The 25,494-nt window shown below is 37.6% G+C and overlaps 1 protein-coding gene across 1 annotated transcript; it reads right to left on the reverse strand.

Annotated features, from left to right (window-relative positions):
• Positions 1-3,754: 3,754 nt before the first annotated feature.
• On the reverse strand, positions 3,755-23,443 carry PNPT1 (polyribonucleotide nucleotidyltransferase 1; the record flags this gene model as incomplete). Its single annotated transcript, XM_082480219.1, has 28 exons — positions 3,755-4,708; positions 5,510-5,668; positions 6,018-6,065; positions 6,483-6,561; positions 7,115-7,170; positions 7,255-7,361; positions 9,347-9,430; positions 9,904-9,987; positions 11,622-11,685; positions 11,784-11,855; positions 12,541-12,647; positions 12,753-12,806; positions 13,695-13,784; positions 13,883-13,949; positions 14,701-14,737; positions 16,202-16,272; positions 17,505-17,607; positions 17,793-17,889; positions 18,056-18,113; positions 18,432-18,483; positions 18,999-19,185; positions 19,447-19,560; positions 20,298-20,345; positions 20,433-20,496; positions 20,994-21,043; positions 22,028-22,133; positions 22,924-22,998; positions 23,318-23,443. The coding sequence occupies 27 exons, from the start codon at positions 23,441-23,443 to the stop codon at positions 5,513-5,515; spliced, it is 2,256 nt and encodes a 751-aa protein (XP_082336345.1). The 3' UTR covers positions 3,755-4,708; positions 5,510-5,512.
• Positions 23,444-25,494: the final 2,051 nt, after the last annotated feature.

Here is a 25,494-nt window from a genome sequence, read left to right on the forward strand (position 1 = left end):
ACACAAGGGGTGGGTGAGACCCACACCCACAGCGGGACCCGTTTTCAGAGCAGCCCGCGCCGTGGTAACACGGCTTGCAGCAACACGCAGGGCCTAGAATTGAAGTTTTGGCAGAAAAAGGGTTCCCTCGCATCACAAAATAGCAGCCAGGTTATTCTGTGGCATCTCTTTTAGCCGCGCAAACCCTTTACCACAGCAGTGCACACAGTAACACCTATACCATAACGTGCATTCTGTTGCACGTTCTCATGCTTTCCACAGCTGTACAGAAGGCTCGCAAGCTAAACTAAAGTCAAAGCTGTTTTGCGAAGCTTCTCAGTGCGAGAAACATGCTTAATTAGTCCTTACAAACACTGTACAATGTAAGACAGACCACTTGCCAGGCATTGTGGAGCCTGTAAATCTTCCTATTCCATACTAAATACCAGCTACACATTTCCTCTGTACGAAGAATAATAATAAAAAAAAAAAAAACAATTACATTTCAGTGCTTGCATGGGAATAGGGGAAAAGGACACAAAAGCGTGCAAGAAGTCAAGCTGTGTGAAGCAGCGGGGATTTTGGGGAGGAGGGGAAGCTTGAAAGTGTCTCAGAACCAAATCCTTCAGGCCCGGGAAGGGAAGGGAAGGGAGATGGGAGGGCAAGTGCTCCCCAGGCCAGGGTGTGTCTCATTCCCAGACAAAGCAAGACTTTTCTAAGCTCTTGCCTAATGGCAAAAGCAGTTACACCGGTATAGCTCTTACTTACAAGGCTGGCATTTCTTTGGTCTAAGTTCAATCTTGTTCCAGACGAAGGGAAAGAAAAAATTTACTAGGGAATACAGCACTATAAGTATGCGCAACTTTTCCATATGTTAGAAAAACATTCTCTAGGCAGATTTAGAAAATTTACATCTATGTAACGCTTAAGGCTCAGCTTTTGCTCTGACATTGATTGTAACAGGCCTCCTTAAGATTTACTGCCATTCAGCACACTGAGTATGTGACAGCCACTGATCATTACTTGGTGCAGCTTTCAGTCAGCTGCACTGGTGTAGCTGAAGAGCTGAAAAGTCTTTTACATTCTTTAAGAGGCAGCCTCATGCATCTGAGGACTGGCCAGTCTGCTTATTCAACATCTGCAAAACAACTCACCTCTAAGAAAGATTTGCAAAACCCCATTAAGGGTGCTTTGCTTAAACTAGGGTTCAACCCCAATCAAGCCCTTATTTTAAACAGGGGCCACTGAAGACGCACAATCACGAGTTTTCTTTGCAGAAGATGGCAACTGTAAGATACACCTCAGAGAGCTACCGTATACACTTATCTTTAGCTGTATACAATACAGGAACATACCTCAGGATATATGCATCATATCATTATGGATAAATAAGTCCGTATCTGTACAAAAGGCCCTGTTACATTAGTGGTTTCACCAACCATGGTTTGAGAGCCACATTAAGCAGTTTAGAGTTGGGTTCCACGTAAGCCTTCCCAGCTACGTGTTAGTGGCTTTTCTGCATTACATGGCCTGATCCCCTCAAGGTTTTATGCATCGGGCATATTTTTGCCTCGGAGAAAGCTCAGTAAAAAGAAAACGCACAAAGAGGTACACAAAACCCCAGATATTGCTGCTTCAGGACACCTGCCACTTACAAACTCTCCCCTCTGCAAGACTTATATGCATGCTCTTTAGCTCTTCAAACCAAGGGCTTAAAATGAAATATGACCTCTCCTACTCAAGATTAAATGGAGTACTTCTCCAGATATGCAGAACAGCAAGAAACCACAGCAGAATATTGTGGAACAAGTTCTTATCTATCATGCTGAACAGCTACAGAAGGTATAGGAGATACACAAGCCAGAACTGCCATGAAAAACTATTCTCTGCTTAAACTATGAAACAAATCTGTGACCTCTCCAGGCATAAAATCAATGACCTCGGTGGAAAAATGCCACTACAGAACACACTAGGATTGCGTTCCCTCAGATGCAGGGCTCCTTTTTGCACAGAACAGCATCCAGGATGGACTCCACAGCCTGGGGTGTTAGAAACAGCAGCATGATTTGTAATCTATACCAATAAAAAACAAGTCAATTTGGGGGGGCTTTGCCTGAAGAAGATATGCAAGACTTGCCCCAACAGCTCTTACATATCTGATTTAAAACAAGACCAGGAAAGCAACACATCTGAATCTCTGCATTGTAAGATTCAGAGAAAGCAAAACAGCACTTTTTCATTGTGGCATTGCACCTGCCAGTAGCTCATCTCTCCCCATTACCACAAAGTGACAAACTATAGCTGTTACAGTTCTCTGTTCTTCATCAAAACAAAGAATTTTGTTAGGGTAGGTTGCAGACAGAGCAAGTCATCAAGTGTCACAACATGGAGCAGCAGGAAGCTCTGATTTTTTGTTGGTTTCAGAACCAAAGACAGACAAGTCATTCCTAAATCACTTAAAATTTCTTGGAGTGAAATTAAGAGACTGTATCATTCCCTCTGGCATGTAGTCCCAGAAGTACAATTAAAAGATACCACAGCTCCTGATGCTTTGTACCTGTGTGAAAACGTCAGCTTTGTCAGATAAACACATTTCTGGCCCTCTTGACTTGGTGTAATGCTGCAACTGCCCAGCTTCACTTTCCAAATTCTTTTCAGTGGCTCCATTTAAGATGGGTCATCACAGAAGCTAATTATCTAGGGCAGTAGAGACAAAAATCACTATTTCAAACATGAAAAAACAGCTACTGCAATAGGGCCGAGCTCACTCTCTCAAGCACTATTAACCTACCTGCTCTCTGAGCATAGCTGATATCACCTGAGAGTCAAGTATCTCCTGCTATAGTCCGACCCACATATTGATGGCTCTCAGGTGAACCTGGAATGTCTGAAGCCAGCCTGCCTTCCCTCCAGGAAGGTTCAGACTAGCACATGCTTACTCAATTCTTGGCTCCCATCAAGCTTCTCTCCTCAGGTAAGAGCAGCTGGTTTGTGCTCCTCCCAGACAGTTCTCAAGCATATTTTTTTTTTTCCCCACCCCTTCCCATAGGGCCTAAAACTTGTTACCAGTGCAGAAAGTCAGGCTGACTGTACAGGTTGTGCCACAGGAACATAAAAGTCTTTTTCCCCACTTAAACATCTGACAAACTGAAAATCCCCCAGCACTCCAATACTTGATTTACTAAGACCACCACCTATGACACAAATCATTAATACTCCTGTTACTGCAGGCAAGAAAATACCTTTACAGGAAAGAATGGGATTCTTTTGGCTCCTAAATAATTGATTTTCACAGATTCAAATGCAAGCATCCTACTGGTAATGTGCTAGCAAAAAAAACAAAAAAGCTTCTAAAGCTAGTATTTTAGTAAGTAGAGCATCCATCTGTTCTACTACAAAAAGGAGCCTTACACAAACTGTTCTACAATAGAAAGCTAAACCTTGGAAAACCATTTAGATTGGGGAGGTCATTTTCTGAGAACATTTATGAGAAATGGAAACATCTGAGTTTCTCTTTAGGGACTTCAACACTTGCCTAAATAATTTCATTATATATGCAGGATATGTAATGAATGAGCTATCAGTTGACTAAGTTAAGTCATAGTAAGCAAGGACATCAGAATTCTTACTAAGAAATAACAGAATACAGTCCTCAAAGAAGAGGAAAACTTTTTCAATCTTACATGATCAAAGACAGAAAAGACGACTAGTCCGTTTCTTTGTAGTTATTTCTTTCTTCTTTAATATTTTAACTTAGAATAAAAAAAGAGCAAGCAACTTTTACTGTACATTCACATTTCTCCTCTTCCCAGTGCTTTGTTTTTTCTTACAGGAGGTTCAGAGCCCATTTGCCATCAGGCGAGAAGTTGATTTTCTTCAAGTCTACATACAAATTGGTGAACATCAGAATGGACACCACTTTGATTTTCCAAGTCTGTACCTCACAGCAGAAAAACAAGCAGGTCTTGTGAGTCCCTGGGAAATGTTTTAAAGTCTGAAAAGGACCAGTGAACCCACTTATGTAACATAATCAATAGAGGAATTCTGACATTCTTAATGAAGGTGTTTTAGGGGGAAGATTTATCACATCAATTGTTTATTCTAATACAACTATTTTAATCTGCATGTTTTCATTATCTGTTTCAGAATTCAGTGTTAACAAACCCAGATAATAAACAATGATGTTATCAGGTTGTTTTGTCCCCCTTCTGCTCAGATATTTTAGCAAGCTTGAACCCTATGACAGATATTGATATACTTATCTGAAACAGTGCCAATCATGTTAAAGGTGATACTTCTAAATCCTTATGTTTTGCTCAACATAAACCAGTGTGCCTCTCAACCAAGTATACAGGATAATTTGTTCTCCCAGGAAATAATTGTTAAATACTTGCTTCTCGATCTTATATTTTTATTTTGAGATGACAGTGAGAAGAATCTTAAGCACTGAAGTGTAATCTGTTCTTCACTCTATACAATTCCATGTTCTTAGATTCTCATCTCACCTTTGCTACACAAGGTAAGAGCACTGTTTATTTCTGGTTTTATTTAAAAAGACTTTTTAATCATTTTGAAGACTTCAATTTGAAGTTCTACATCACCTTTAAGCATAAATAGTATCTGTTTTAAAAATCTGGTTCACTAACATCCACCTGCAGATTCTTTCGAAGACATCTACAGATTCTAGCAAAGGTCACTTGTATTTCCACGAACTATCAAGCCTTTTTTCCTGAAAGAGATGGAAAAAAACTCTGTAACCAACTGATCATATCAAGGTATGAATTTCAAGAACATTTCTTAAAAAAAAAAAAAATTCATCAGTGAATCTTAATTTCTTCTAGTGCTGTGAATCATTCCTAGAAGATTGCCACCGATTGCATTACGTTATCATTGGTGCACTGTATTTCCATTTGCCAATCCCACTGTGTAACTGCTTTTGATTTTATGATCAGACACCTTCCTGTTCTAGTAGCTTCCTAAGAAAAAAACGTACACAACGGTTTTATGAAAAGTTTAGGCTTAAGTCTATTGACGGACAAGTACATGCTGAGAAACCAGTTCTAGAGAAGAGCTTTGAACATTCCATTGATTGACTGAGAACTCTCCACTAATTGTCTCCAAACTTTCAAGAGAGCAGCTTATTTTTTTTTTTCTTCCCTTCCCCTACCCTGCCTTTTTTTTCTTCCTTTCCCCCTTTAAAAAAAAATGGTGGCAAGGTAGAGAAGAGGGAACGCTCACATAGATGGTGTAGATTAAAAAATAAGTTTGTTTTGGAGAAAGTAGGTTGTCCAGGATGCCTGAAACTGTCAAAGCATTTGAACCAGTTTTACAATATTAAGCTCTTTACAACTACAGCACATGAAAGGGCAGTTGCTAACTCACAACACGCTGCAACATAACTGGCAAGCGGTATTTGTACACAACTGAAGGGTTAACCATACAATATAAAAACCCGATTTATACAATTCTTTACGACAGTTGTAAAGAAAGTGCTGTACTGAGTCATCTTAAGTTGTTCCTATGGCCTTACCTGTCACTGGGATGAAGTAGATGACTGTGGAACGGTACCTCCCACAACAATACTGTTTTTGTCCGTTAGGGTTTTAAGGACAGTTGTGGCTGGTGACTGTAGAATTTTACGTGAAAGCCTCATTCTACCATCAGTTGGATCACGTCCAAAGTATTTCACCTGTTAAAAACAAACCAAACCAAACCACTTTAAGACTGACCAACTTAAAGATCTGGAAATAGCATTTTCCTTAAAAGGTGTGTTTGTTTTTTTTCCAATTTGATGCTAGAAAGACCATAAACAATAGGCACTGTTTAGCCTATATTGTTCTGTCAAATTAATGTAGTGCCTAGATAGCAAGAATATGAAACTAAATAAATCTAATTTGAAACAATCAGACCTTTAACCAGCACAGAAAGGATATCTGATACGGCAAAATACTTTCTTCATAAACACAAAATAAGAAATTCACTCAAATTCTAAAATATGAACCGCAGTTTGTTAGCATTTTAAAGTTAAAAAAAATTACCTGAATTTCTTGTCCAACTTCTAATCCGAGGGCACTAGGATGTTTAATCTAGAATACAGTGTTCCAGAAAAATTTATTTCAGTGAGATTAATTTTGTAAGGTTAGTTATAAAAGTCCCTTCTTTTAGGGATTCTTCATGCTACACTTCAGACAATTGTAGTGGCTCAACACTACCTTAGGAACAACAGGTTTCTAAGTAGAAAAGGGTATTGCAGACCTAAGGACTTGGTGATGTGCATAAAAGTATAAACAGCAGGACTGTAGCAGTCAGATTGTTTGCAGCTTTAGGAACAGGGCAAGCAGAAGTTACACAAAGAGGTGTTGCTAATCTAACACAGCTTTTAACATGAAAATGGACTTTAGAACAACAGTATCTGTGTTACAGTTAATGCAGACTATGTTTAGTGAGAATCAATTAAAAGCAAATACAAGTGCCTAGTTCAAACTTGTTTAAGCATGTATTACCTTTCTTTGATCAAGTTGTGAATTATGAAGTAACACTGGTGTCATGTTTGGATACAATTTTACCATCACTCCAGCATCTCTGCAACAGAAAACGGCACAAATACATTGATAGAAGTCTGTATGTATTTTAGTCTGTGTATTGATCTCAAAGCAAGCATTGGTGAACTTTTCATAAGCAAGATTCTACTCCTCCCTTTTTAAAAATCTTATATCAACCATAGCATGTCCAGTCATTTTTCCTTAATTGAAAGTGGATGGCAATTACTCCATTCAGGATAGTGTCTTTCAGTAATAAATACATCCAAAAAGTCCATGCAATTTCAATCCAATATTTATCTGGCAAAAAAGTAAAAAGCAAATTCCTACCATCTTTCTCAGATACAAAGATGAAAAAAGGTCTTCAGTTTTATAATTTATAGATACATTCTAATAACTAAACAAGCAGCAAAAATCAGCAGCCTTATTAAGAAACAATATTTTCAACAGAAAATATCAGGAACAATGCAGGTGACAATGTCACCAGCGTAAGTTTAGCATCCTTTAAAAATGAATTCTTTTACATAATATTTAGGTATCAGGAATATAGCTATGTAACATTACTTTCTGCTTCAACTCCAGAGCACTTTTCATACCTTATTTCAGTTATCGTGGCTGTATAAACTGCACCAAATTCCAAATTAATTTCCTGCTGTAGAGGGGGAAAAAGAAAACAGTAAAACACAAATTCACAAAATGCAAATTGAAAAAGCTAACAACAAAAGTCTGTCCTTACATCATCTTTGCAGATTTCACTGATAAATTCTCTTGCTTCATGCATAGCACTAGGTGTGGGGGCAAACACCGAATACGTTTCTTCATCCAACTGACTTACAGTTACACCTGGGAAATAGAATTTAGTGAGACAATTTAGATGAACATTGCTACTGTTTCAGCAAGCAGAAAACTTACACTCAATAAAGACTTGCATAGAGCTAATTGATTTTGCACAGACTCATTAAGAACTCAGAGTCCTAATAATTTCTAGTATTCTTCAGATTAGGCACTCGACAGCTTTACATGCAACTGAATGGAAACCAAGTTACAGGTACGCTTCCCAAATACCTGGACAAACTCGTGTTCCATATAGGAACATGAAATTATTATTATAATCTTTTTATGACAGGAAAAAATTCTTGAAAGAATTTTATGAATGAATATCAGCTTCTATGAATTTCATAGATTTTCCAATAAAACTATAGCTATCATCAATAGCTGATGGAAATTGAAGTGTTTCAGAGACAGCACGTAGTAAAGATTGCATGGTAAAATTCTTTGCACCTCTAGGCTAGTTTTCTGGCCAACAGACTGCATAGGCTTGCAACCAAAGGGAAGTATGATTTCTTTCCTCCTTTTCTCCAGCCCAGTCCCCTGAGAAGCACTAATCAAGCTAGCCAGAACATTAAAAGAGTTTCAGGTCCAAAGCAGCTGAAGCAGAACATCTATTTGATACACTATAAACATTGGCTTTTTTTTTTTTTTTTTTAAATTTTAAGCTTTCTAAAAGTAGGGAACAACTGAAAAAGTTTTACTGTATTAAGCAATAAAGGAAAGAATTTGCATTTGCAAAGAAGTGCTCATAAAAGGAATCTGATTTATTTAACAATATCACAGCAGAGACTCACCTTTGCCACCATGGCTGACTACTGGTTGAACATTACCTTCATCATGTTGGAGAGATGGTAAGGGTGGGGCTATATCTAGTTTCACTGCTTTGAGTAATTTGAACAAATGCTTTTAATAGCAAAACCTCTCAGAAATACTTAACACTGCAAATTCCGTTCATTCATTTCCAAGGGCAACCACAATATCAAGCTATAAGCCTAATTCTAAGTGACCCGTCAGTCTACATTTTACCTCAACCAAAGCATCAATTGCCCTATTTAGGAAATGGCAGTGAAAAAGGCATCAACTTTGAATTTGGCATTTAAGGCCATGCAGGACAAACCACTGTGTAAACAAAATTAATTTATTCCAGAAAATATAACAATGTCAGGAAACTTTTGTCATACTACTCAGTACCAGTTTAAGCCCCAGTACAGGTCACTCCTACAATATGATAGTGAGTTGGATTTCTAACATATACCAGCATGTTAACAGTGTATACAAGCTCTTTGCAGAATCCTAGAAGAAAAGTCTATAGGCACTGTAGGAAAGAGCTCAATGTCCCCTCTTAACAGCAGCAAAAAAGCTTTTGCTTATAGGAAGAGAAGCTGCATAGATTTGATCAACGCTTCAGCATATTCATGATCAGACTTGCTTGACTTCACATCTTTCGTTCAACACTATCTGCAATACTGTACCTAGAGGAACCTTTAGTTGCCTCTTCTGTAAGCCCTGAAAAACACCATCACATGCACCAAGTTTCTGGTAATTCCTGCTGCAAGACAAACTGCAAGCACTTTTACAGAGATAACCTACACAACTAAGTGTAGCTGAAGTGAGCTTCACCTGGCTCCTCAAAACACATGCATCTCTTATAAAGATGTAGTACAGATTCAGTTTGTCCTGAGCATTGGAACATACAAGTCTGAAAACAAAGGCAAATACTGTTTTTCAGTCTGCAGCATAAAAAAAAGTATCCTATTCTCTTAATAGCTCTTTGTATATACTTACTAGGTTGTTGCTGCTGAAGCACAAATGCCAATTCTATGGAGGTGGTCTACAGAACAATTTAGGAAGTTTAAGTTTAGCTACTTAATCGTTTTTGAAAGGGCATAAAGATAGCATTAATATTCAGCAATAGCTGTGCTAGTAATACCTGTGCTACCAAGATCCACTAATAACACATTAGGATAATTTAATCACAGGAAGCAAGAATGTCTTACCAGTCTGTGCTTGAAGTTTTTTCAAATTATAGGCCCCAGGACCAATGAATCTTAACCTTTTTGATAATGGAACGTGGATAGTTTCTGAAAGAACATTTAAAAATACTTTGAAATACTAAATATAATAACCTTGAAAACTATCACAAAAATAAGTCACTTTCATTTAGGTTTTAATCTTCTATAGCTACTTGTATTATTTGCTAAACATTGATGTAATTACATTTAAGAATTGAAATAAATTAAAACAGAATATAAATACTTTGATGAGTGTAGATTACCTTAACCCATACCAATACTGACATCTACATCTGTTCTGATTTTGCGAGAGTTTCACCTAACTTCAGTATAATTCTGTTTTCTGGTGTACAGTGAAATAGTGCTGCCCTACATGGCAGTAAAACAACAAAAATTCACCTCAAAAACCCAAAGAAAAAATAACCCCAAGGGGCAGAAACATATAACAAACATTCATTAACAGAAGCTGGTTTAAGCAGTAGTTTGTTGTTAAACAAGTAATTTTAAAAGATGAATTCATATCAACAGACAACTAACATTACCTACAACTGGTCCACTTTCTTTTCTGTTAGGTCTGGGTTTTGCCAGTGTTTGGTTCATAATCTGTAAGATCTCCCTCTTTGCAGCTGTGGAGGTTGGAGGGGGAAGGAGGAAGAAGAAAAAAGTAAGAGAGTTTTGTATAGGATTAAAATAAATCTATGCAGTTGTTGTTATAAAGTAGATAAACATCCATTCATAAAATCTGCCTCCTGCCTAACTTGAGAATTTACCATGGTAACTTAACACACTTCAGGTAGTACATGTTTGTTGCGGTATAACATTCTACTCTGTGTATACAAAAGCTACGCCTTTGGCACATTTATTGATTTTATGCAGCCTAGAACATTGCATACAGTTCTGTTTCAGTGTATTATTTAAATAAATCAGAGTGCTGTTAAGAGCAACAGGCTGCAGCTTTGACTAGGTAAGTTATAATACTTTGGCCTGGAACTTCAGCTGAGCTGCTTGAAGTGATACACCACTGAATGGGAATTACTGGCTCTTACATTTTAATAAGAGTTTTCTTACTAAAATCTTGCTTTTACAATCAAGTTGAAAATCTTCTAACTAGTTAAATCCTTATTAAAGCTTGTAGCTTCAGTTTTTCATATGGCTTAAGAATATTTTAGCTGTACACGTCAGAATACAGACAGCAGTAAATTTCAGATAGTAAATGTAGTTGAAGTTTTATGGTGAGAAATAGTTCGCTGTTCTTTTTATAACATTACTCTGTTAGATTTAAAAAGAGTCGTTAGTAGGATGTTTGTGTGTTAGTCCAAATCCATTTTGGTGTTATGGTAATATTTTACATATTTAACTAGCAATAGATGCCTCTTCCCTCTCCCAACTTTCACCAATCAAAAGCAATCCCGAGTTTCAGTGCACAAAGCTGCGCTTCAGCCTTTACTACCTGTGTTCTTCACAGGGTATCAAGCTGCTTAGATCTTAACCATGAACTCCTTGAGATTATATGGACTTTTACGTAAGTTCTAAGAACTCACTGCTCAAGAGACATTTAAAAATCAGTCTGAAGTTAAAGTTAGCTTGGAGTTTATTTTTAACAACCCTTTTTACTGATTTGTTGCAGAGCAAAGAGGAAACCTCCCCCCCCCCCCAACTCACCATGTGTGGTTTGAATACTGTACGACAAAGGTTTTATAAACTGGCATGGCTTAGCAATATTGTACTTGTATCAGTCAGATCCAAAATACCATGTGTAAATATTTCATAATATATTCCTCTACCCTGATGTTGCTCTTTTGCGTAAGTTTCCGCTCCCCCCCCCCCCATTTGCTATGCCACTAACTTTATTGCATTTTTCAAAATAAGTTACCCATTGTACTAACTGGCAACCATTAGTATCACACCCTTTGCAGGGAATAATATTTTGTTCTCTTTTTATTAAAAGTAACTTCCAAGAGTAGCAGACAATTTCACCAACGCTACGTACAGTCACACGAAACTTAAGTGTGGTGGGAAGGGCCTGGCTTTCTGGAGACTGAATGCTCTCCTCTGACACAAAAAGCTATTTATTTTGTATGAAGTGCCTATATTGAAGCATAACAGACAACACCCAAACCAGACCAGTTTTTGAAGATAGCATCTTTTTTTCACAACGAGAACAAAAAAATTAATAATTTATTATTTGGTTTCATAAAACTTAGAATACAACTTCTAATTTAATATGATAAAGTGGGTGCAAATACAGATATGGACCTACCTGTAGCTTGCTGAATAGCTTCCATTACAATTTTCATTGGTATTCCTGGCAGTTTTAGGTCAACCTGATACGAAAAGAGTCCAAGTTACATCAATATGTAAGGAAAGCTTTTGTTGATATCTTCTCAGAGTTCCATTTTAGGTAAATATAGTGTTACCATACCTGCAAGGCAGTTATTCCTTTATTAGTACCCGCCATCTTGAAATCCATATCACCATAGTAATCTTCAATTCCCTACCAGCACAGACAGAAAGAGTAACAAATTGGAGTAACTTTATCCCAGCGTCAAGTCTCATTATATTAAAAGTACATTTTGTGTTTCAATACGCCACAAAGTAGTTCTGCAGACTTGGAATTACTTCTGAGACTCGCAAGTTTTTCCTTCAGCCTTATTTTGCTGTTCATGATTAACACTGTTCCTTTCTCTCCTTATAAATTAAGGGCTTTTGTGGACCATTTTGAACAACAGACCCACAAGTTGATTTTGCACTAGCAGTGGCTGCCACAGGAAGAGGCAGCAGCAGCACAACAATAAGCATTTTTCCCTCCTCACAGCAACTTTGCCAAGTGCTCATTCTCCATCCAATATATTGTGTTTTTCAGTAAATTAAAGCACTCTAGAATTATTCTTCTGTTTCTCCCAAAAGAAAAGACAAAATTCATTGGAAAGAGAGGGCTTATGAATGCTTAAAGGAAATAACCGAGTAACTACAAAAAACTAAGAAATATGACTGGACATTTCACAGAGATTTTCTGAAATAAGGGAGCAGTTTGGGAGACAAATCAAAGATAAAACTATCCAATATTTCCAGTAGCGTATGTACCAGAATTAATTAGGTAAATCATTACAAAAGAAGGCCATAGAGGGCATTTTAAAGAACTGAGCAGCAATAAAGACAACAGTGCTAGAAACACTCACTAGGATGTCTGTCAGCAAGCGATAGTCTTCAATATCTCCTTTTTCCAGGCTGCATTTGGTAATAAGACCCACCGCTACACCTGCCACTGCACTTGATACTGGAACTCCTAATAGTGGTAAATAAAAATATATTTTTATAACCTTTGGTCATTTCCAAATCCTGTAACACATTATCATATGTAGTTAATCCTTTTAAGTGCCGTATTTTGTACCTGCATCCATTAATGCCAAACTTCCACCACATGCAGAAGCCATTGAAGATGACCCTACAGAGTTAAAGTACAAGGGGAGAAAAAAATAAAAAAAAATAAACATTGGTCAGAAGTATCTGAAACAAAACTTGCCACTGATATTCTTCAATGCCAGTTTGACAGTTAACTTCCTCCTAGCTAGAAAATACTGTGCAGCAACACACATACTACAATAAGTAATTGCAATTAGAAATTTCATGTAGCAGAAGTATTTTTAACAAGAAATGTGTAATATGTTTTCGATCTTTCATGATACTAATACCGAAAAAGCTCAACCAAGATCACGATTAACATTAAATATTCTAAACACAGAATCTATGGGTTTCACAGCACGCTGTAAATGGGACTCCTTCCCTTTCTCCATTAACCCCTTCTCCCACCAACCTGACCTCACTACAGGAAATAGGTGAACCTCAGGGAGCTTTTTGCCACATAGGAGAATCTGCAGAAAGGTGAAATAGATCTCTCCCAAACTGGGGAGACAGGAAAGAACAAATACAGACAGGCAGGAGAAGTTACCTCTAAGCCAGTGAGGGTACCAGCTGTGATTAAACTCTGAAGAATGGGTCTCAATACGTGCTGATTTGTTTTCCTCACTCTGTAGCATGAAAATGCCCCCAAATACCATTTTATTAAACCTAGAATTTATGTTTACATCTCATACTGATACTGTGCTGTTATACAAATAGAAAGAAAGGTCCATTGTTCAAGACCATATACATCTTTTTCATTTTAAGTACTTCAGGTAATAGAGCTATCAAGATTAAGAAGGTTAAAAATTAAATCTATTACCTACAATGCCTACAACTCAAGTCTATGAAATTCAAGCTTTTTTTTGAAGAACCAAATTTAGTCTCTAAAAGAAAATAAGGAAATAAGTTAAAAATAAGAAAGTCATAATACCATTTGACTCTAAGACTTCAGAAGTAACTCTTATTGTGAATGGGAAATCCTGGGGAATAATTGGTTTCAAAGCTCTTTCTGCCAGTGCACCTGTTTAAAAATAACAAAACACCAAGCAATCCATAAATAAAAACAATCAGACAAAATATTAAAACCTACAGTGTGAGACTCCTCTAGTCCAAACTTACCATGTCCAAGTTCTCTTCTGTTCATACCAGTAACTTTGCCAATCTCATTAGTTGCATAAGGAGGAAACTACGAAGTAAAAAAAATGTATACAGAAAATTCACCAATATTTTTTCTCCATTTTAAAACATGCACTTAGAAAAAAAATTCTTTGAAGTTTTGGTGCATCTCAAGGTAAAAAAAAAACTTTTAAAAACATAAAAATCAAACCACCACATGACTTCTATCAGTCACTTAGCTTGCAAACCAGGACCAGTTTAGGTAGTGTTCAGTAAATGTTTTACTTCCACAGAACAAAAGAGAATAAAGCAGTTGCAAGGCAGTTGCAAACAACACAACAAGCTCACTCCAATTAAACTTGTCAAACAACATATCAGAAATCTGCCATACAGATAATGGAACAAGATATGCCTGTTGCTTGTACGAAATACTTTGGGCAAGTTCCAAAGGCTGAGTGAGATCCAAGATGTAACAGCATTTATTTACTATTGGTGTAGCATGTCAGCTGAACATATTAATAGAGTTTACTAAAAATAATAGAGCAGGTTACTCCTGCTTTCAGTAATAACCCATTCTTAAGGAGCTAACCTAATGTTAAGATATTAAAAAGGATGTATAAAGTGGCAGTTTACAACTTATCGAGTGGTTTTTAGGAAACCAGCACTTTTGTTCGTAAACTGCAGTATAAATTCATGAATTAGAATTTTTAGCAATTTATAGATAATTTATATCCTTGGAAGTGATCAATTTCACCTTTAAAAGCCAGACATGAAGCCCCCTGTGAATCATGCAGAAAGCTGTGACACAGTAAAACTCTCACCTCATAATGCAGCATGAAGTTTTTGTCTTTTATTCCACTATTAATCAAAAACAAGACCATGTCAAAAAAGAACAACCATACATGTCTTACACAGGATAAGATCATATTCAGTTACGCTTACAAATAGACCCAACAAAAACAAATCAATACATTTGCTGATCACCCACATTTTTTCTAAGGTTTTCTAGGTAGCAAACAAATTAAAAAGCATAGTCTACACAGCATATGTGTTAATCACAATTAAAACCGTTTCCCTAACTGTTTAGAATAGAATAGGCCCTGTCAGATCCTCATACTGGTTTTGGTGTGCCTGAAGGAAGAAAAAACAATAAATTCAAACTTCAGGAACATCAGCATCTTGCTATATATGTTGCAGTAAGGACTCAGAAATGTAAGCACTCAGAAGGAAAATTGAAGATCTCTGTAACCACAAAGTAGCTCTTGATTAAATAATAAAAAAAAAATTGCACTCAAAAGTTACTGAAGTACCACAAGACTTGACTCTTAGCAATAAATACAGAAAAGCTAATCTATAAAGATAGTTGCTTCAAGTCAAGACTTGCCTGTAGTTTCACAGAGACAATCACGCACTCGCAAAGCAACCTAATGACTGCTAATTAAAACCCATTATTTAACACAAACTGATTTCCAAGAACACCAAAATTACGGAATACGGACAAACACCTCCAGGCCAAAAAAAGGTAACCATAGCAAAGCTGACACACTTGTGTACAAGCTCTCACACTGGTGGGATGAGATCACTGAACTGCAGCTTTAAAGGGAAGAAGTTTCCTCTCCCCAACAGGTTAGCCCTCAGCAATAAAATGTTAACAGCGCAAGGACTTGCTTGCTACATCGTACGCTGAATTTTGTTTACTCCACTAAAAAAAGAGACAAGTGTTTTCAACCTCTGAACATTTTTGAAGCAAAATGAGGATATTTAGATAGGCTGATTCAGTTGGGGGAACGCACACACACCCCCACCCCCCAGTTACCTGCTTTCCCCACATCCCGCCCCCCATTTAAACCAAACGACAAACAGAACAGCACTTCATGGGCTACACACGTACACACATCCAACCTACTGAACAAAACTTCGAAACTTGTGAGAAATAGATTAACTGAGTAGAATACATATCAAGTTCCAAGTGTGATGATGAATACTTGGAACAAAGATAATCAACTTTCATCAGCTGTTTTAAGATTCATAAATGGACACAGTTTTACAGATACGAGAGTAATTTGCTGTTTTCTTTCTCTCAAAACCAGACTGGACGTTACTTGTAATACTCTCCAATTTCAAATGTATGTCTATGGAATTAATGTCATCTTAGAAAACAGCTGCCAAGATCCCTTGAAAATAGGCCACTTCGAAGTCCGATTTTACACATTTTTCAGCCTGAATGAATACGCATATATGTATGTCGAAATTCACAGAACTTTTATCAAATGTGCTTAAATGCTCACCCTCTTATTTCCACTGACAAAACACCGTACATACCTCACTGCTGTTGAGATAAGATCAGATTTTACACTTGATTCTATAGAGTCAAATGTAACTGTACAGAGAACCTAGAATAAAAGGACAAGGTGAATACACTGCTCTTAAACACTTTCACATTTCACAGCTTTTACTGGTTATGAAGAATCAAAAAGAATAATTTCTGCAACAAATATGATGCCATCACCTACCACTTCTGCAAACTTTTTTTGTTTTCCTTCACCGCACAAACTTACTCATAATCTGTAGGGTGTATACAATCTTACAAACAATCATATTTAAAAATACTAATTTAATGTTTCTTAACCTGGAAGGAGCCTAGAACAGTTTGTTCACTAAGAAACTGAACTACTTTTTTTAAGAGCCAGGGCCAGATGCAGCCACAATATTGTGCAGAAAAGCAAGTTTGTTTATCACATGGACTTGCAGCATGTGTTATTTTTAGTGGGATAAGAGGGGACAACACTGAGGAGCAAATCACTGTTTCCAACTACCTATGTACCCTGTAATAGGTCAGATCAATGGCTGACAGTCTTCTAGAAAAGTGAGCTATAAAAATATAGGAGACCAACTCTTGCATACAATCTTAATTCAATCAACCCAACATCTGATGCTTTTGGCAAAGATGAGGAAAACAAGATCTCATTAGTATAATTTTTTGGTACAATTTCCCTATTTAGCCCAGTTACATATGAAGTTCCTTTTAAAAGATTTCTCATGATATACACAATTTAGTACCGCCCTACATACCAACGACCCATTAACCGAGTCATCCATTTTTTCTAAAAATGAACAGGATTGTATTTTACATGAAAAGCTTTTGTTTCAACAAATATCTTTAACATAAAAGTCTACATAGAGGGGTGAAAAAGATATGACAATTTTACTTTAAGCTATCCTGAACTGGAAAGCTTTCTTCGCAAACCACCTCCCCACACGACAAAAGCCCAACCCACCAAAAAAGCCCCAAATCTGCCAATCTGAACTGAACAAGGAGAATCCTTACAGCATCTAACTTAGGTTACTAGACATTCTTCAGAAAGTCTAAAGACACAATAATGCTTACCAGACTCTTTCTGGGCACATATGCTTAGCATGCTATCCTAATACCCGTACTAGTCACGGAGCCAGGCTTTGTTTACTGTCTGAATGGACTCAGACATGTTTTAATTAAATCTAAACTGTGTTCTAGTTATTACTATTTGAATGTGAAGAAAAAAGAAACTTCGCATTTAAATGAACGATACAAATCTTTCAGCTTTTGATAAATTAATTTATCATTTCTGACGTTTAAAGATACTACCTGTGTTTGACCTCTCTGAAATAAGGCTGATCCATGAAGCATTTTAAACATGTTCACTTCACATTTAATATCTCTGAGGGAAGTCAAATCTCTCCCATCACACCTAAAGCACAAAGCAGAAATTATGAGATTAATGAAACTGTAGTCTGGATAAAATGTTGACAGAAATATTAGTCACTAGGAGTCTGATATACAGAATCACAGAATCATCAGAGTTGGAAGGGACCTCTAGAGATCATTTAGTCCAACTCCCCTGCTAAAGCAGGATTGCCTAGAGCACATACTTACCTTCTATATTCATTCAGAACCAGATTCCTAAAAATATCCTTTGAAACCACATTGAAAGATTCCATGATTTCATAAGGCTCAGCCTCTGGAAATTTTTCTGGGTATAAAAAAAAAAAAAAAAAGAAATTGCATCTAAAGTTGGAAAATTAATTTTATAGAACTTTTACTAAAATAGTTTGGCCCACAAAGAGCCCGCTGTAACTCTAAGTAGGACTAGTTTCATTGAAGCATTCTCTAAATAGTATCAAAGCAGAAAATAATACCTTTCAGCTGTTCTTCTGTTTCAAGCCTTATTTTGTTAATTGCTTCATCTCTGGAAATCTAGAACACAGGATTTGCAACCAGTTAACTCTACAGGACAGAATAACAAGAAAAGGTTTGGGTTGTTGGGTTTTCTCTTTGCTTTAAAATTCTGTAAAACTCACGGGATAAGGAATAGGATTGTCACACAAATTCAAAGATCAATAAAGTGTTGCAAGCAAATATAGAAAAGAATTTACAGAACAATTTATTATTGCTATTGCAAATATATGCAGAGGAGAAGAGTTTTTAATATTAGCGCAAAGAACTAAATCTTACTAAAGTTTCACTGTGGTATTAATTAAAAAAAGTTTTGTCATGTTTGAATTGATTACTTACTTTATCATGGCTCGAATCTGTGAACACCGCATAGATCTTGTTAAAAGCAAGTCTTCCAGAAGAAAAGAAAGAATTTTTGAAAACACAGCTTAAAAAACACTTACATGATTAGTTTATTCTGAGGACTAAATGTTTGTTTTCATTAGCAGTATGAAAGCACCAGACTCACATTTATAAACATTAACTAGCTCCAGCTGTCCTTCCTGCACACTCTCCTGCCACCTCTCTGAAATTAGTTATCACTTCCACAGCAAAGCTTATACAAGCCAACATGTCCTGACTCCTCTTGTCACCATTCCACAGGAGTGGCATATTAACTTACAATACTTTCACTGGGCCGTCAGGATATTTGTTTTGCCCTGTCCTTCTTACTAAGTATAAAGCAAGAAAGTTGAAGGCCACATTCCCAAGTTTCTATGGAAAATGCAGCAAATAATTTTGAATACTGTTTTCTTAAACAAAACCCCCAAACTATCTTAGCAGAGCTTATCAAATTAAATAATCATTACATAAACATCTTGAGTCACTTAACAGAATTTAGATCAAAATTATTTGTTCTGAACTTACTTCTTTGCACATTCCACAATCCCTTCAGGAGCAACAAATAACTTCTGAACAGATCTCTTGACAACACCTTGTTCTTTCACCAGTTGTTGAATTCCCTGAATTATTTGCTGGGTATGCTTCACCCCTACTTTGATGGCATGACACAAGTCTTGTTGCAATATATTCTCAGCAGTTGCTTCCAACATGACTATCAATGGAAAGTTAACAATAAAGTAAATTACTATTTTATTGTTCGATAGCAATCTAACTCAACTGAGGAAATACAGAGTAACATTAAACTGCATAAATATAATGGAATTTACCAAACCAGAATTTACCTAACCTATTACTGTTGTTTATTCCTACTACTGTGTAAAAATAAAAGCTTCAAAGATTAGGAAAATACCTGCAAAGAGGCATTGACTTGATTTTCAAACACGCAACAGATATTAATAATTAACCTACTTACCAACTTGATTTTGAGGCGCTCCAGCAACAACTAAATTTAAAGCACTAGAAGACATCTGTTTTCGAGTTGGATTGATAATAGTTTCTCCATCAACCAGTCCTACCCTTACAGCACCTAAAAAGAAACTCCAGAAAATTAATATTATTATTATAAGAAGTTCTTTAAGGCATTGCTTTACTTTGAAAATTACATATCTAAAAACAATAATTAAAGCTATGGATTTGTTTTAAAATATTAGCATGTTAGCTATATATTAAGAACAAATTGGTAAGGCAAAGTTATCTATTCTTGAATTTCTTTTGGGTAGTATTACTGGGTAGGGCATATAATGCCAAGTAGGATTATACACAAGGCTGTAAGCCCATTGTGGTTTGTTTTGGTTTTTTTTTTTTTTTTTTTTTTTCCAGTCATTTGAGCACTTTTTTTTTCTAGAAAAAAGGCAGGTGAAAGGAAAATACAGCCAAATATTTGTTCTTGGGTAGATCATTTCTCTTCCCACAAAATATTCACAATGAAGCAAAGCTCTTGTTGAGTTCCTGGAGAAAAAGTATTCTTTTCCATCTATTTGCTAAACAATGCTTTTCAAGACTACATTTCTCTAAACAAAAAATTAAGCTTTTGGTCTCTATACCATACTATTTCTGGATTATCGGTCCTTCCAGAAGTATATTTAGTCCAGGAAAAATAATGCTTTGAAGTGCAATAATCCTATCCGTTGTAAAATTATTTTCAATACTTGAAACCAAAGATAGTGGACTTTAAATTCAGATTCTTGTTAAAAAAGAAAACATGAACTGTAGTCTGTCCTCAATTACATTCAAATCGCCCATCGTTTCAATATATTTACTTACCAATAGGACCATTCCATGGGATATCAGATAATGCAAGTGCTGCAGAAGCTACAATGAAGAAATAAGTGTCTGTATTAGAAAAGCTGGATCATATTAAATCACACACAAGCAGTAATTGTTAATTAGTCCTCTTACCTCCATTAATTGCCAGAACATCAGGATCATTGATGCCATCTACTGCTAAAAGATTACAAAGGATCTGGCATAAGATAAAAGACAATGAATAATTTTGACTTATACCTTTTTATTAGCTGTCAATACAAAGCTAAGGACAATAAAACAAGACATCCCACATATTTATACAAGCCTATACTGCAAATGAAAATTTGTTCAGGTATTTAAACCAGAAAGCTCATAAAAAAAAAAATCACTAATGTATAACATTGTATCATATAACGAATGCTATTAGCCTTTCTTTCCTCTGTTGCACAGAGGATATTTAAATTTTGTTCCTGTATCTCCACAATAAAATTCATAAACTAGTATGGATTAAAAATAATTTAAGACAAGGACATGACAAACTAAAAAGTAGCATTACACTATTAGACTGTTTTTTAAAAGCATAAACCCTTCCTGGCTGCTAATGAAAACTGCTTTTCTTCAAACAGTGCCTATATCACATGAAATTTTCATTGGGTGTACCTAAGTTTTCCCTTGTGAAGGTAGCTATAGTTAAGGACAGTGAGCTTGACCTACCTGTGTATCATAGAAGTAGCCTACTGGAAAGAGTGGTCTGATCGACCGATCTGCAAAAGAAACATTCACAGTCTAAGAAACATTTGGTTTTTTAATAGTCAGTATTCAGTTTGTCTTGTAATAACCCCACAAGAAACTGACACAATGGTTTAAATGAAAGACCAAAACCAACAAAAAAGGCAGAGAACCCAGAAGGAAATTTAGCATGAAACAATCAAGTAAAATTTCAACAGGACTCTGAGTAAAATAAGAGGTATTTGGGTGAGCATACCCACCGTCAGGTAACATAAGGTAAAAGCATTGAAAAAAAGTCTTCTATGCTTTAGAATACATATACTATATTAAATAGAACTTCACTAGAAATATATTCAATGAAGGCACATAGTCTTCAGAGAAAGAAAAGCAACAAAAGCAGGTATGTTCAAAATATTGCATTATTTCCACGATGCATGGTTTTCCTGTTAATTTTATTTCAGTTTGAAGTGTACAGGACTGTGTAACAGCTTAGGCCTTATAGGATGTTCCCTCTCCTAATTCTTTCCATTGCTGTCTCAATATGCTGACATATTTGATGCTAGTTTTATATAAATGTTGAATTTCAAGGTATTATCTTGTTCATGAATGAAGATAGCCATGATGGAGATGACTTTTCAAGCAGGATCAAGAGGGAGAGAATGAGTATATATCAATCAGTAAGTTTGCCTCTTTGTGTTTCAGAGTTTAGCTTGGTTTTCTTGTCCACCTCTCCAGAGGTAAGTTAGGATAAGATCTTAGATACAACAATATCAACAAAGGTGACAAGATTTCACAAGATCCAAACTTATATATAAAGGAATATGCACACAGCCTCAGTTGAAACACTGTTTAAAAAAAAGTCAGTACTGATACACAAAGCACTACATTTTTTTCCCCCGACATTACTGCAGAAACAATCAACTCTGCAAACAGCAGTTATAAATTATTACCTTTCCAAACATTCATGAGAATATTACAAAATATTTAAAATCCATTGTAAATAAAATGATTCGGCCTACCTATTACTCTGCTGGTAAGAATTTCCTTATCAGTGGAACCAAGTTCTCTTCTTAGATAGTTTGTAGGGATTCTTCCTGCTGCAGCAGCTTTCTGACGATAGTCGACCTTTTAAAAACAAAACAAGGATTCCTAAAGACAACAGATTACTAGTTGCAGTGCCACTGAATCATTCAGGTGGGAAGGAACACTTCAGAAGGTCTACAGTCCAGTTTCCTGCTCAGAGCAAGGTCAACTCTGAATAAGGCTCTGGACGCCCAAATGGAAACTCCCATTCTCTATCACATACAGCCTGCCCAGCCAGTCAGTCCTTCAGCCTGAACTGCTGCAGGCCACTAGTACACCCCAAGTTCAGGACTTTGTTTGTCCTTACAGAATTTCATAAGGTTCCTGTCAGCCCATTCCTCCAGCCCCTGGTCCCTGCCCGACAGATGGCAGCCCTGCTTCTAAGCGCATCATCTACACACCCTCAGCTTGACATCATCTGCAAATTTGATAAGCAGGAATTCTGGGTCACCGATACAAGTATGAAATGGGCTGTCACGCAGGAGAGGCTCAATTATTCAGCCTTGAGGTAGGAACATGAATCATTAACTTCAAGCCTCATAATCCAACCAGTTTTCCACACATCTAAAGCATAATGTCTGAACGTGGATGTCACAGCGAAGTTCACAAGGCTTTTGTGGAAAGCCTTGCTAAAGTCAAGGTATACACCATCCAGTGCTCATTCCTCATCCATACGTCTAGTTATTTTATCACAGATCATTATTCTGAGGCCCAGGGTCTGTAATCTGCTACTTGCATTCCCCATTCCCCCAAGCATCTTGAACTATTTAACGATTACTCCTGCTAAGGCTACCATGATGATCACGGAACTAATTTTGTCGTTAGTACTTACCACTAGTGGCATAAACTGAGATGCAGAAGGCTTAGTTTTACTGACCGCTGTGACCATTACTGCTGTGTCACCTAGCTGGATTAAGGAAAAAAAAAAAAATAAATTGAAACTACCTGCAACCAAAATATTGTCTTAAGTCCTAAACTTATTCACAAACTAAAGCTCCAGAATATTCCTTGGAGAAAACAACCACATAAATCCATGCTTCATACCATTATTTTTGCTTTTCAAACAATTTTTTTTTCCTACAAAACAGACAGCTGTATATTCATTAGCGATTAAATCGCCACTTGAGGCTCTATAACCTCTTAATAGACCTTGCTGTCCTAACAATGACTGTTCAGAAACAGAAATGTTGAAGTTGCAGAAGCTTTAACCTTTTTCTTTTTTTTACCTGAACAACAGCAGATCCATCAGCAAACCTAGCAAGTTTTCCAGAAGACAGTTCCATCTTTCTGTTGGAAATAAATAATCTGTTACTCGTGGTGAATTCAAATAAATTTTCCAGCAGCTTCTGCATTTATCTACAGCACCAACGGTACAGAATGTAGGCTACACTTCACATTAGACGTAGTAGATACGGAAATTGAAAAAATCTTTGACCAAAAGTGACCAAATCCCCTTAACTTTAAAGTCCTTTTGCCTCAAATGCCCTGCTTCTTTCACCCTGAAGCGAAGGGTGAAAGAACCTTCACGCCTCCCTCGTCGCTCCCTCAGGGCGCCGAGAGCTCCTCACCTGTCCCCGACCTCCACCGTCACCGTCCGGCCGGGCCCAGCCGCCGCTGCGCCGCGGGCGGGCGCCAGCCGCAGCGCGCAGCCGTCCGGCGGCAGCAACAGCAGCCGTCGCCGCCGCCATCGCGCCGCTGCCCCACCGCCGACGGCCAAACTGCTGAGGGCGGCGCGGCGACAGCTCGTGGCGGCCATCGTGCCGTGAGGAGGAAAGGGGGGGGACTCCGACGGCAGCCGCCACCCCATTGGCTCCCTGAGGCGGTGGGGGGCGGGCTGAGGCGTAGTAAGCCGGAAGCGGATTGGCTCTCGTACCGGCGCCTTAGTTTCGATTCCTCAGCGCGAGCCCATCCCTGCGCCCTCTGGCGGAGCCCCGCCGGCTACGGCAGCCGGGGAGGGTCAGGCGGCGCAGAGCGCGCGAAGGCGGTAGCGTCGGGGCCCTCCTGAGGAACCTGAGGTAAAAAGTGGCAGAAAAAGCTCCGTGGCGGCCCCCGGATACGAGACGGCTTTGGAGCCCGCTCAGACTAAAATTTGGGAGCCACCAGCCCCAAGAGGGGCCCAGACTGGAGGAGAGGACACCAGCACCAGCGCTGCCACCTCCCTCCCGCCATTAGCGCCTCAGGAGATTTTGTGGCACCTTTCCACCCGCAGAGCTTTGTCGGCCTGCCCCGGGCTCGGCAGCCACCTCGCCTGCGGTCCCACCGCCTTCGGTGACCCTGGTGTGGGAAAATGACTACAATTGACAGTCTGTCAGAAATTCAGGGCCCTTCCTTCAGGACCATGGCTGAACGAGTGCGTGCCAGGTTAAACTCATACTTGAAAGGAAAAATACATATATTTGAAGTTCTTTTGCCCAAAGGACCTTGTTCTATGCCTCATTTCCAAAACTAAAATACCCCCCCCCCCAAAAAAAAAAAAAAAAAAAAAAAAAGGCCTTAAGTTTCGGGAAAAAAAAGAATTGTAACTAAGCCCCCTGAATCTTTTTAGTAATTAATCTTACAGCTATATTAACCATCTCTCCTGTAGCAGCGTCTGGCAATTGGAGCATGGCAACAGTGTCGAGAGTTTCGTGCCAAACTTGAAGGTCACACTCATCTTGAGTAACTGAAGGGGTCGCTTCGCACCATTCCTCGCTTTTCTCCTCGGTAAGGCAAGAACAGTGATCCTTAGCACTCTTAAGCCAGGAATGTCAAAATATTTTTCAAAGTGCAAGAGGAGAGTTACAACAGTTGTTACTGCTTATCCCAAAGGCTTGCCAGTTAAAATATTTGTTGTGCTGTTACATGCTCAGAGTGCAACAGAATGTTACACTTAGGGGACAGTGGTTTTGTTCATACATTAATTATTCCTCAGACAGATTATTGCTCAGTTGTATAATGCAAAGGACATTAGTTATTACTATATTATTTATGTCTGTGATCATGAATGAACAGTAATGTGATCATGGAGATCTGATGACCCCAACAGTTACCAAGTTAAATTTGGAAAATATTTAATAAAAAATTTATGCCAGTTATTACTAGTCTGGTTCTAATGCTATTTTGATATTGCTTGTTGTTTACCAAACTTTTCTGTTTACTTAACTGGATTTTTTTCTTTTAAAGCTGCATTTATAGAAAACAGATTCATTGGCTGGGAGAACAGCCCAAGTAATAATTTTTCTTCTGTGCCAGCATGTTTCTTATCTTTTTGGCAAGACACAGAAGAAAGAAATGAGATGAGTGATCCAGAAACGTAAAATTTGGCCTGGGCAAAAGGATCTTTAACTTCATCCAGATTCAGAATTCATTGGTGCAGCTTTATTTGGTACAAAAATGTATTAGGTGGCAAAGCAAGAATGTTCAC

The sequence above is a fragment of the Vanellus vanellus genome, assembly GCF_965231255.1.
Source record: "Vanellus vanellus genome assembly, chromosome: 3".
Taxonomy (NCBI): domain Eukaryota; kingdom Metazoa; phylum Chordata; class Aves; order Charadriiformes; family Charadriidae; genus Vanellus; species Vanellus vanellus.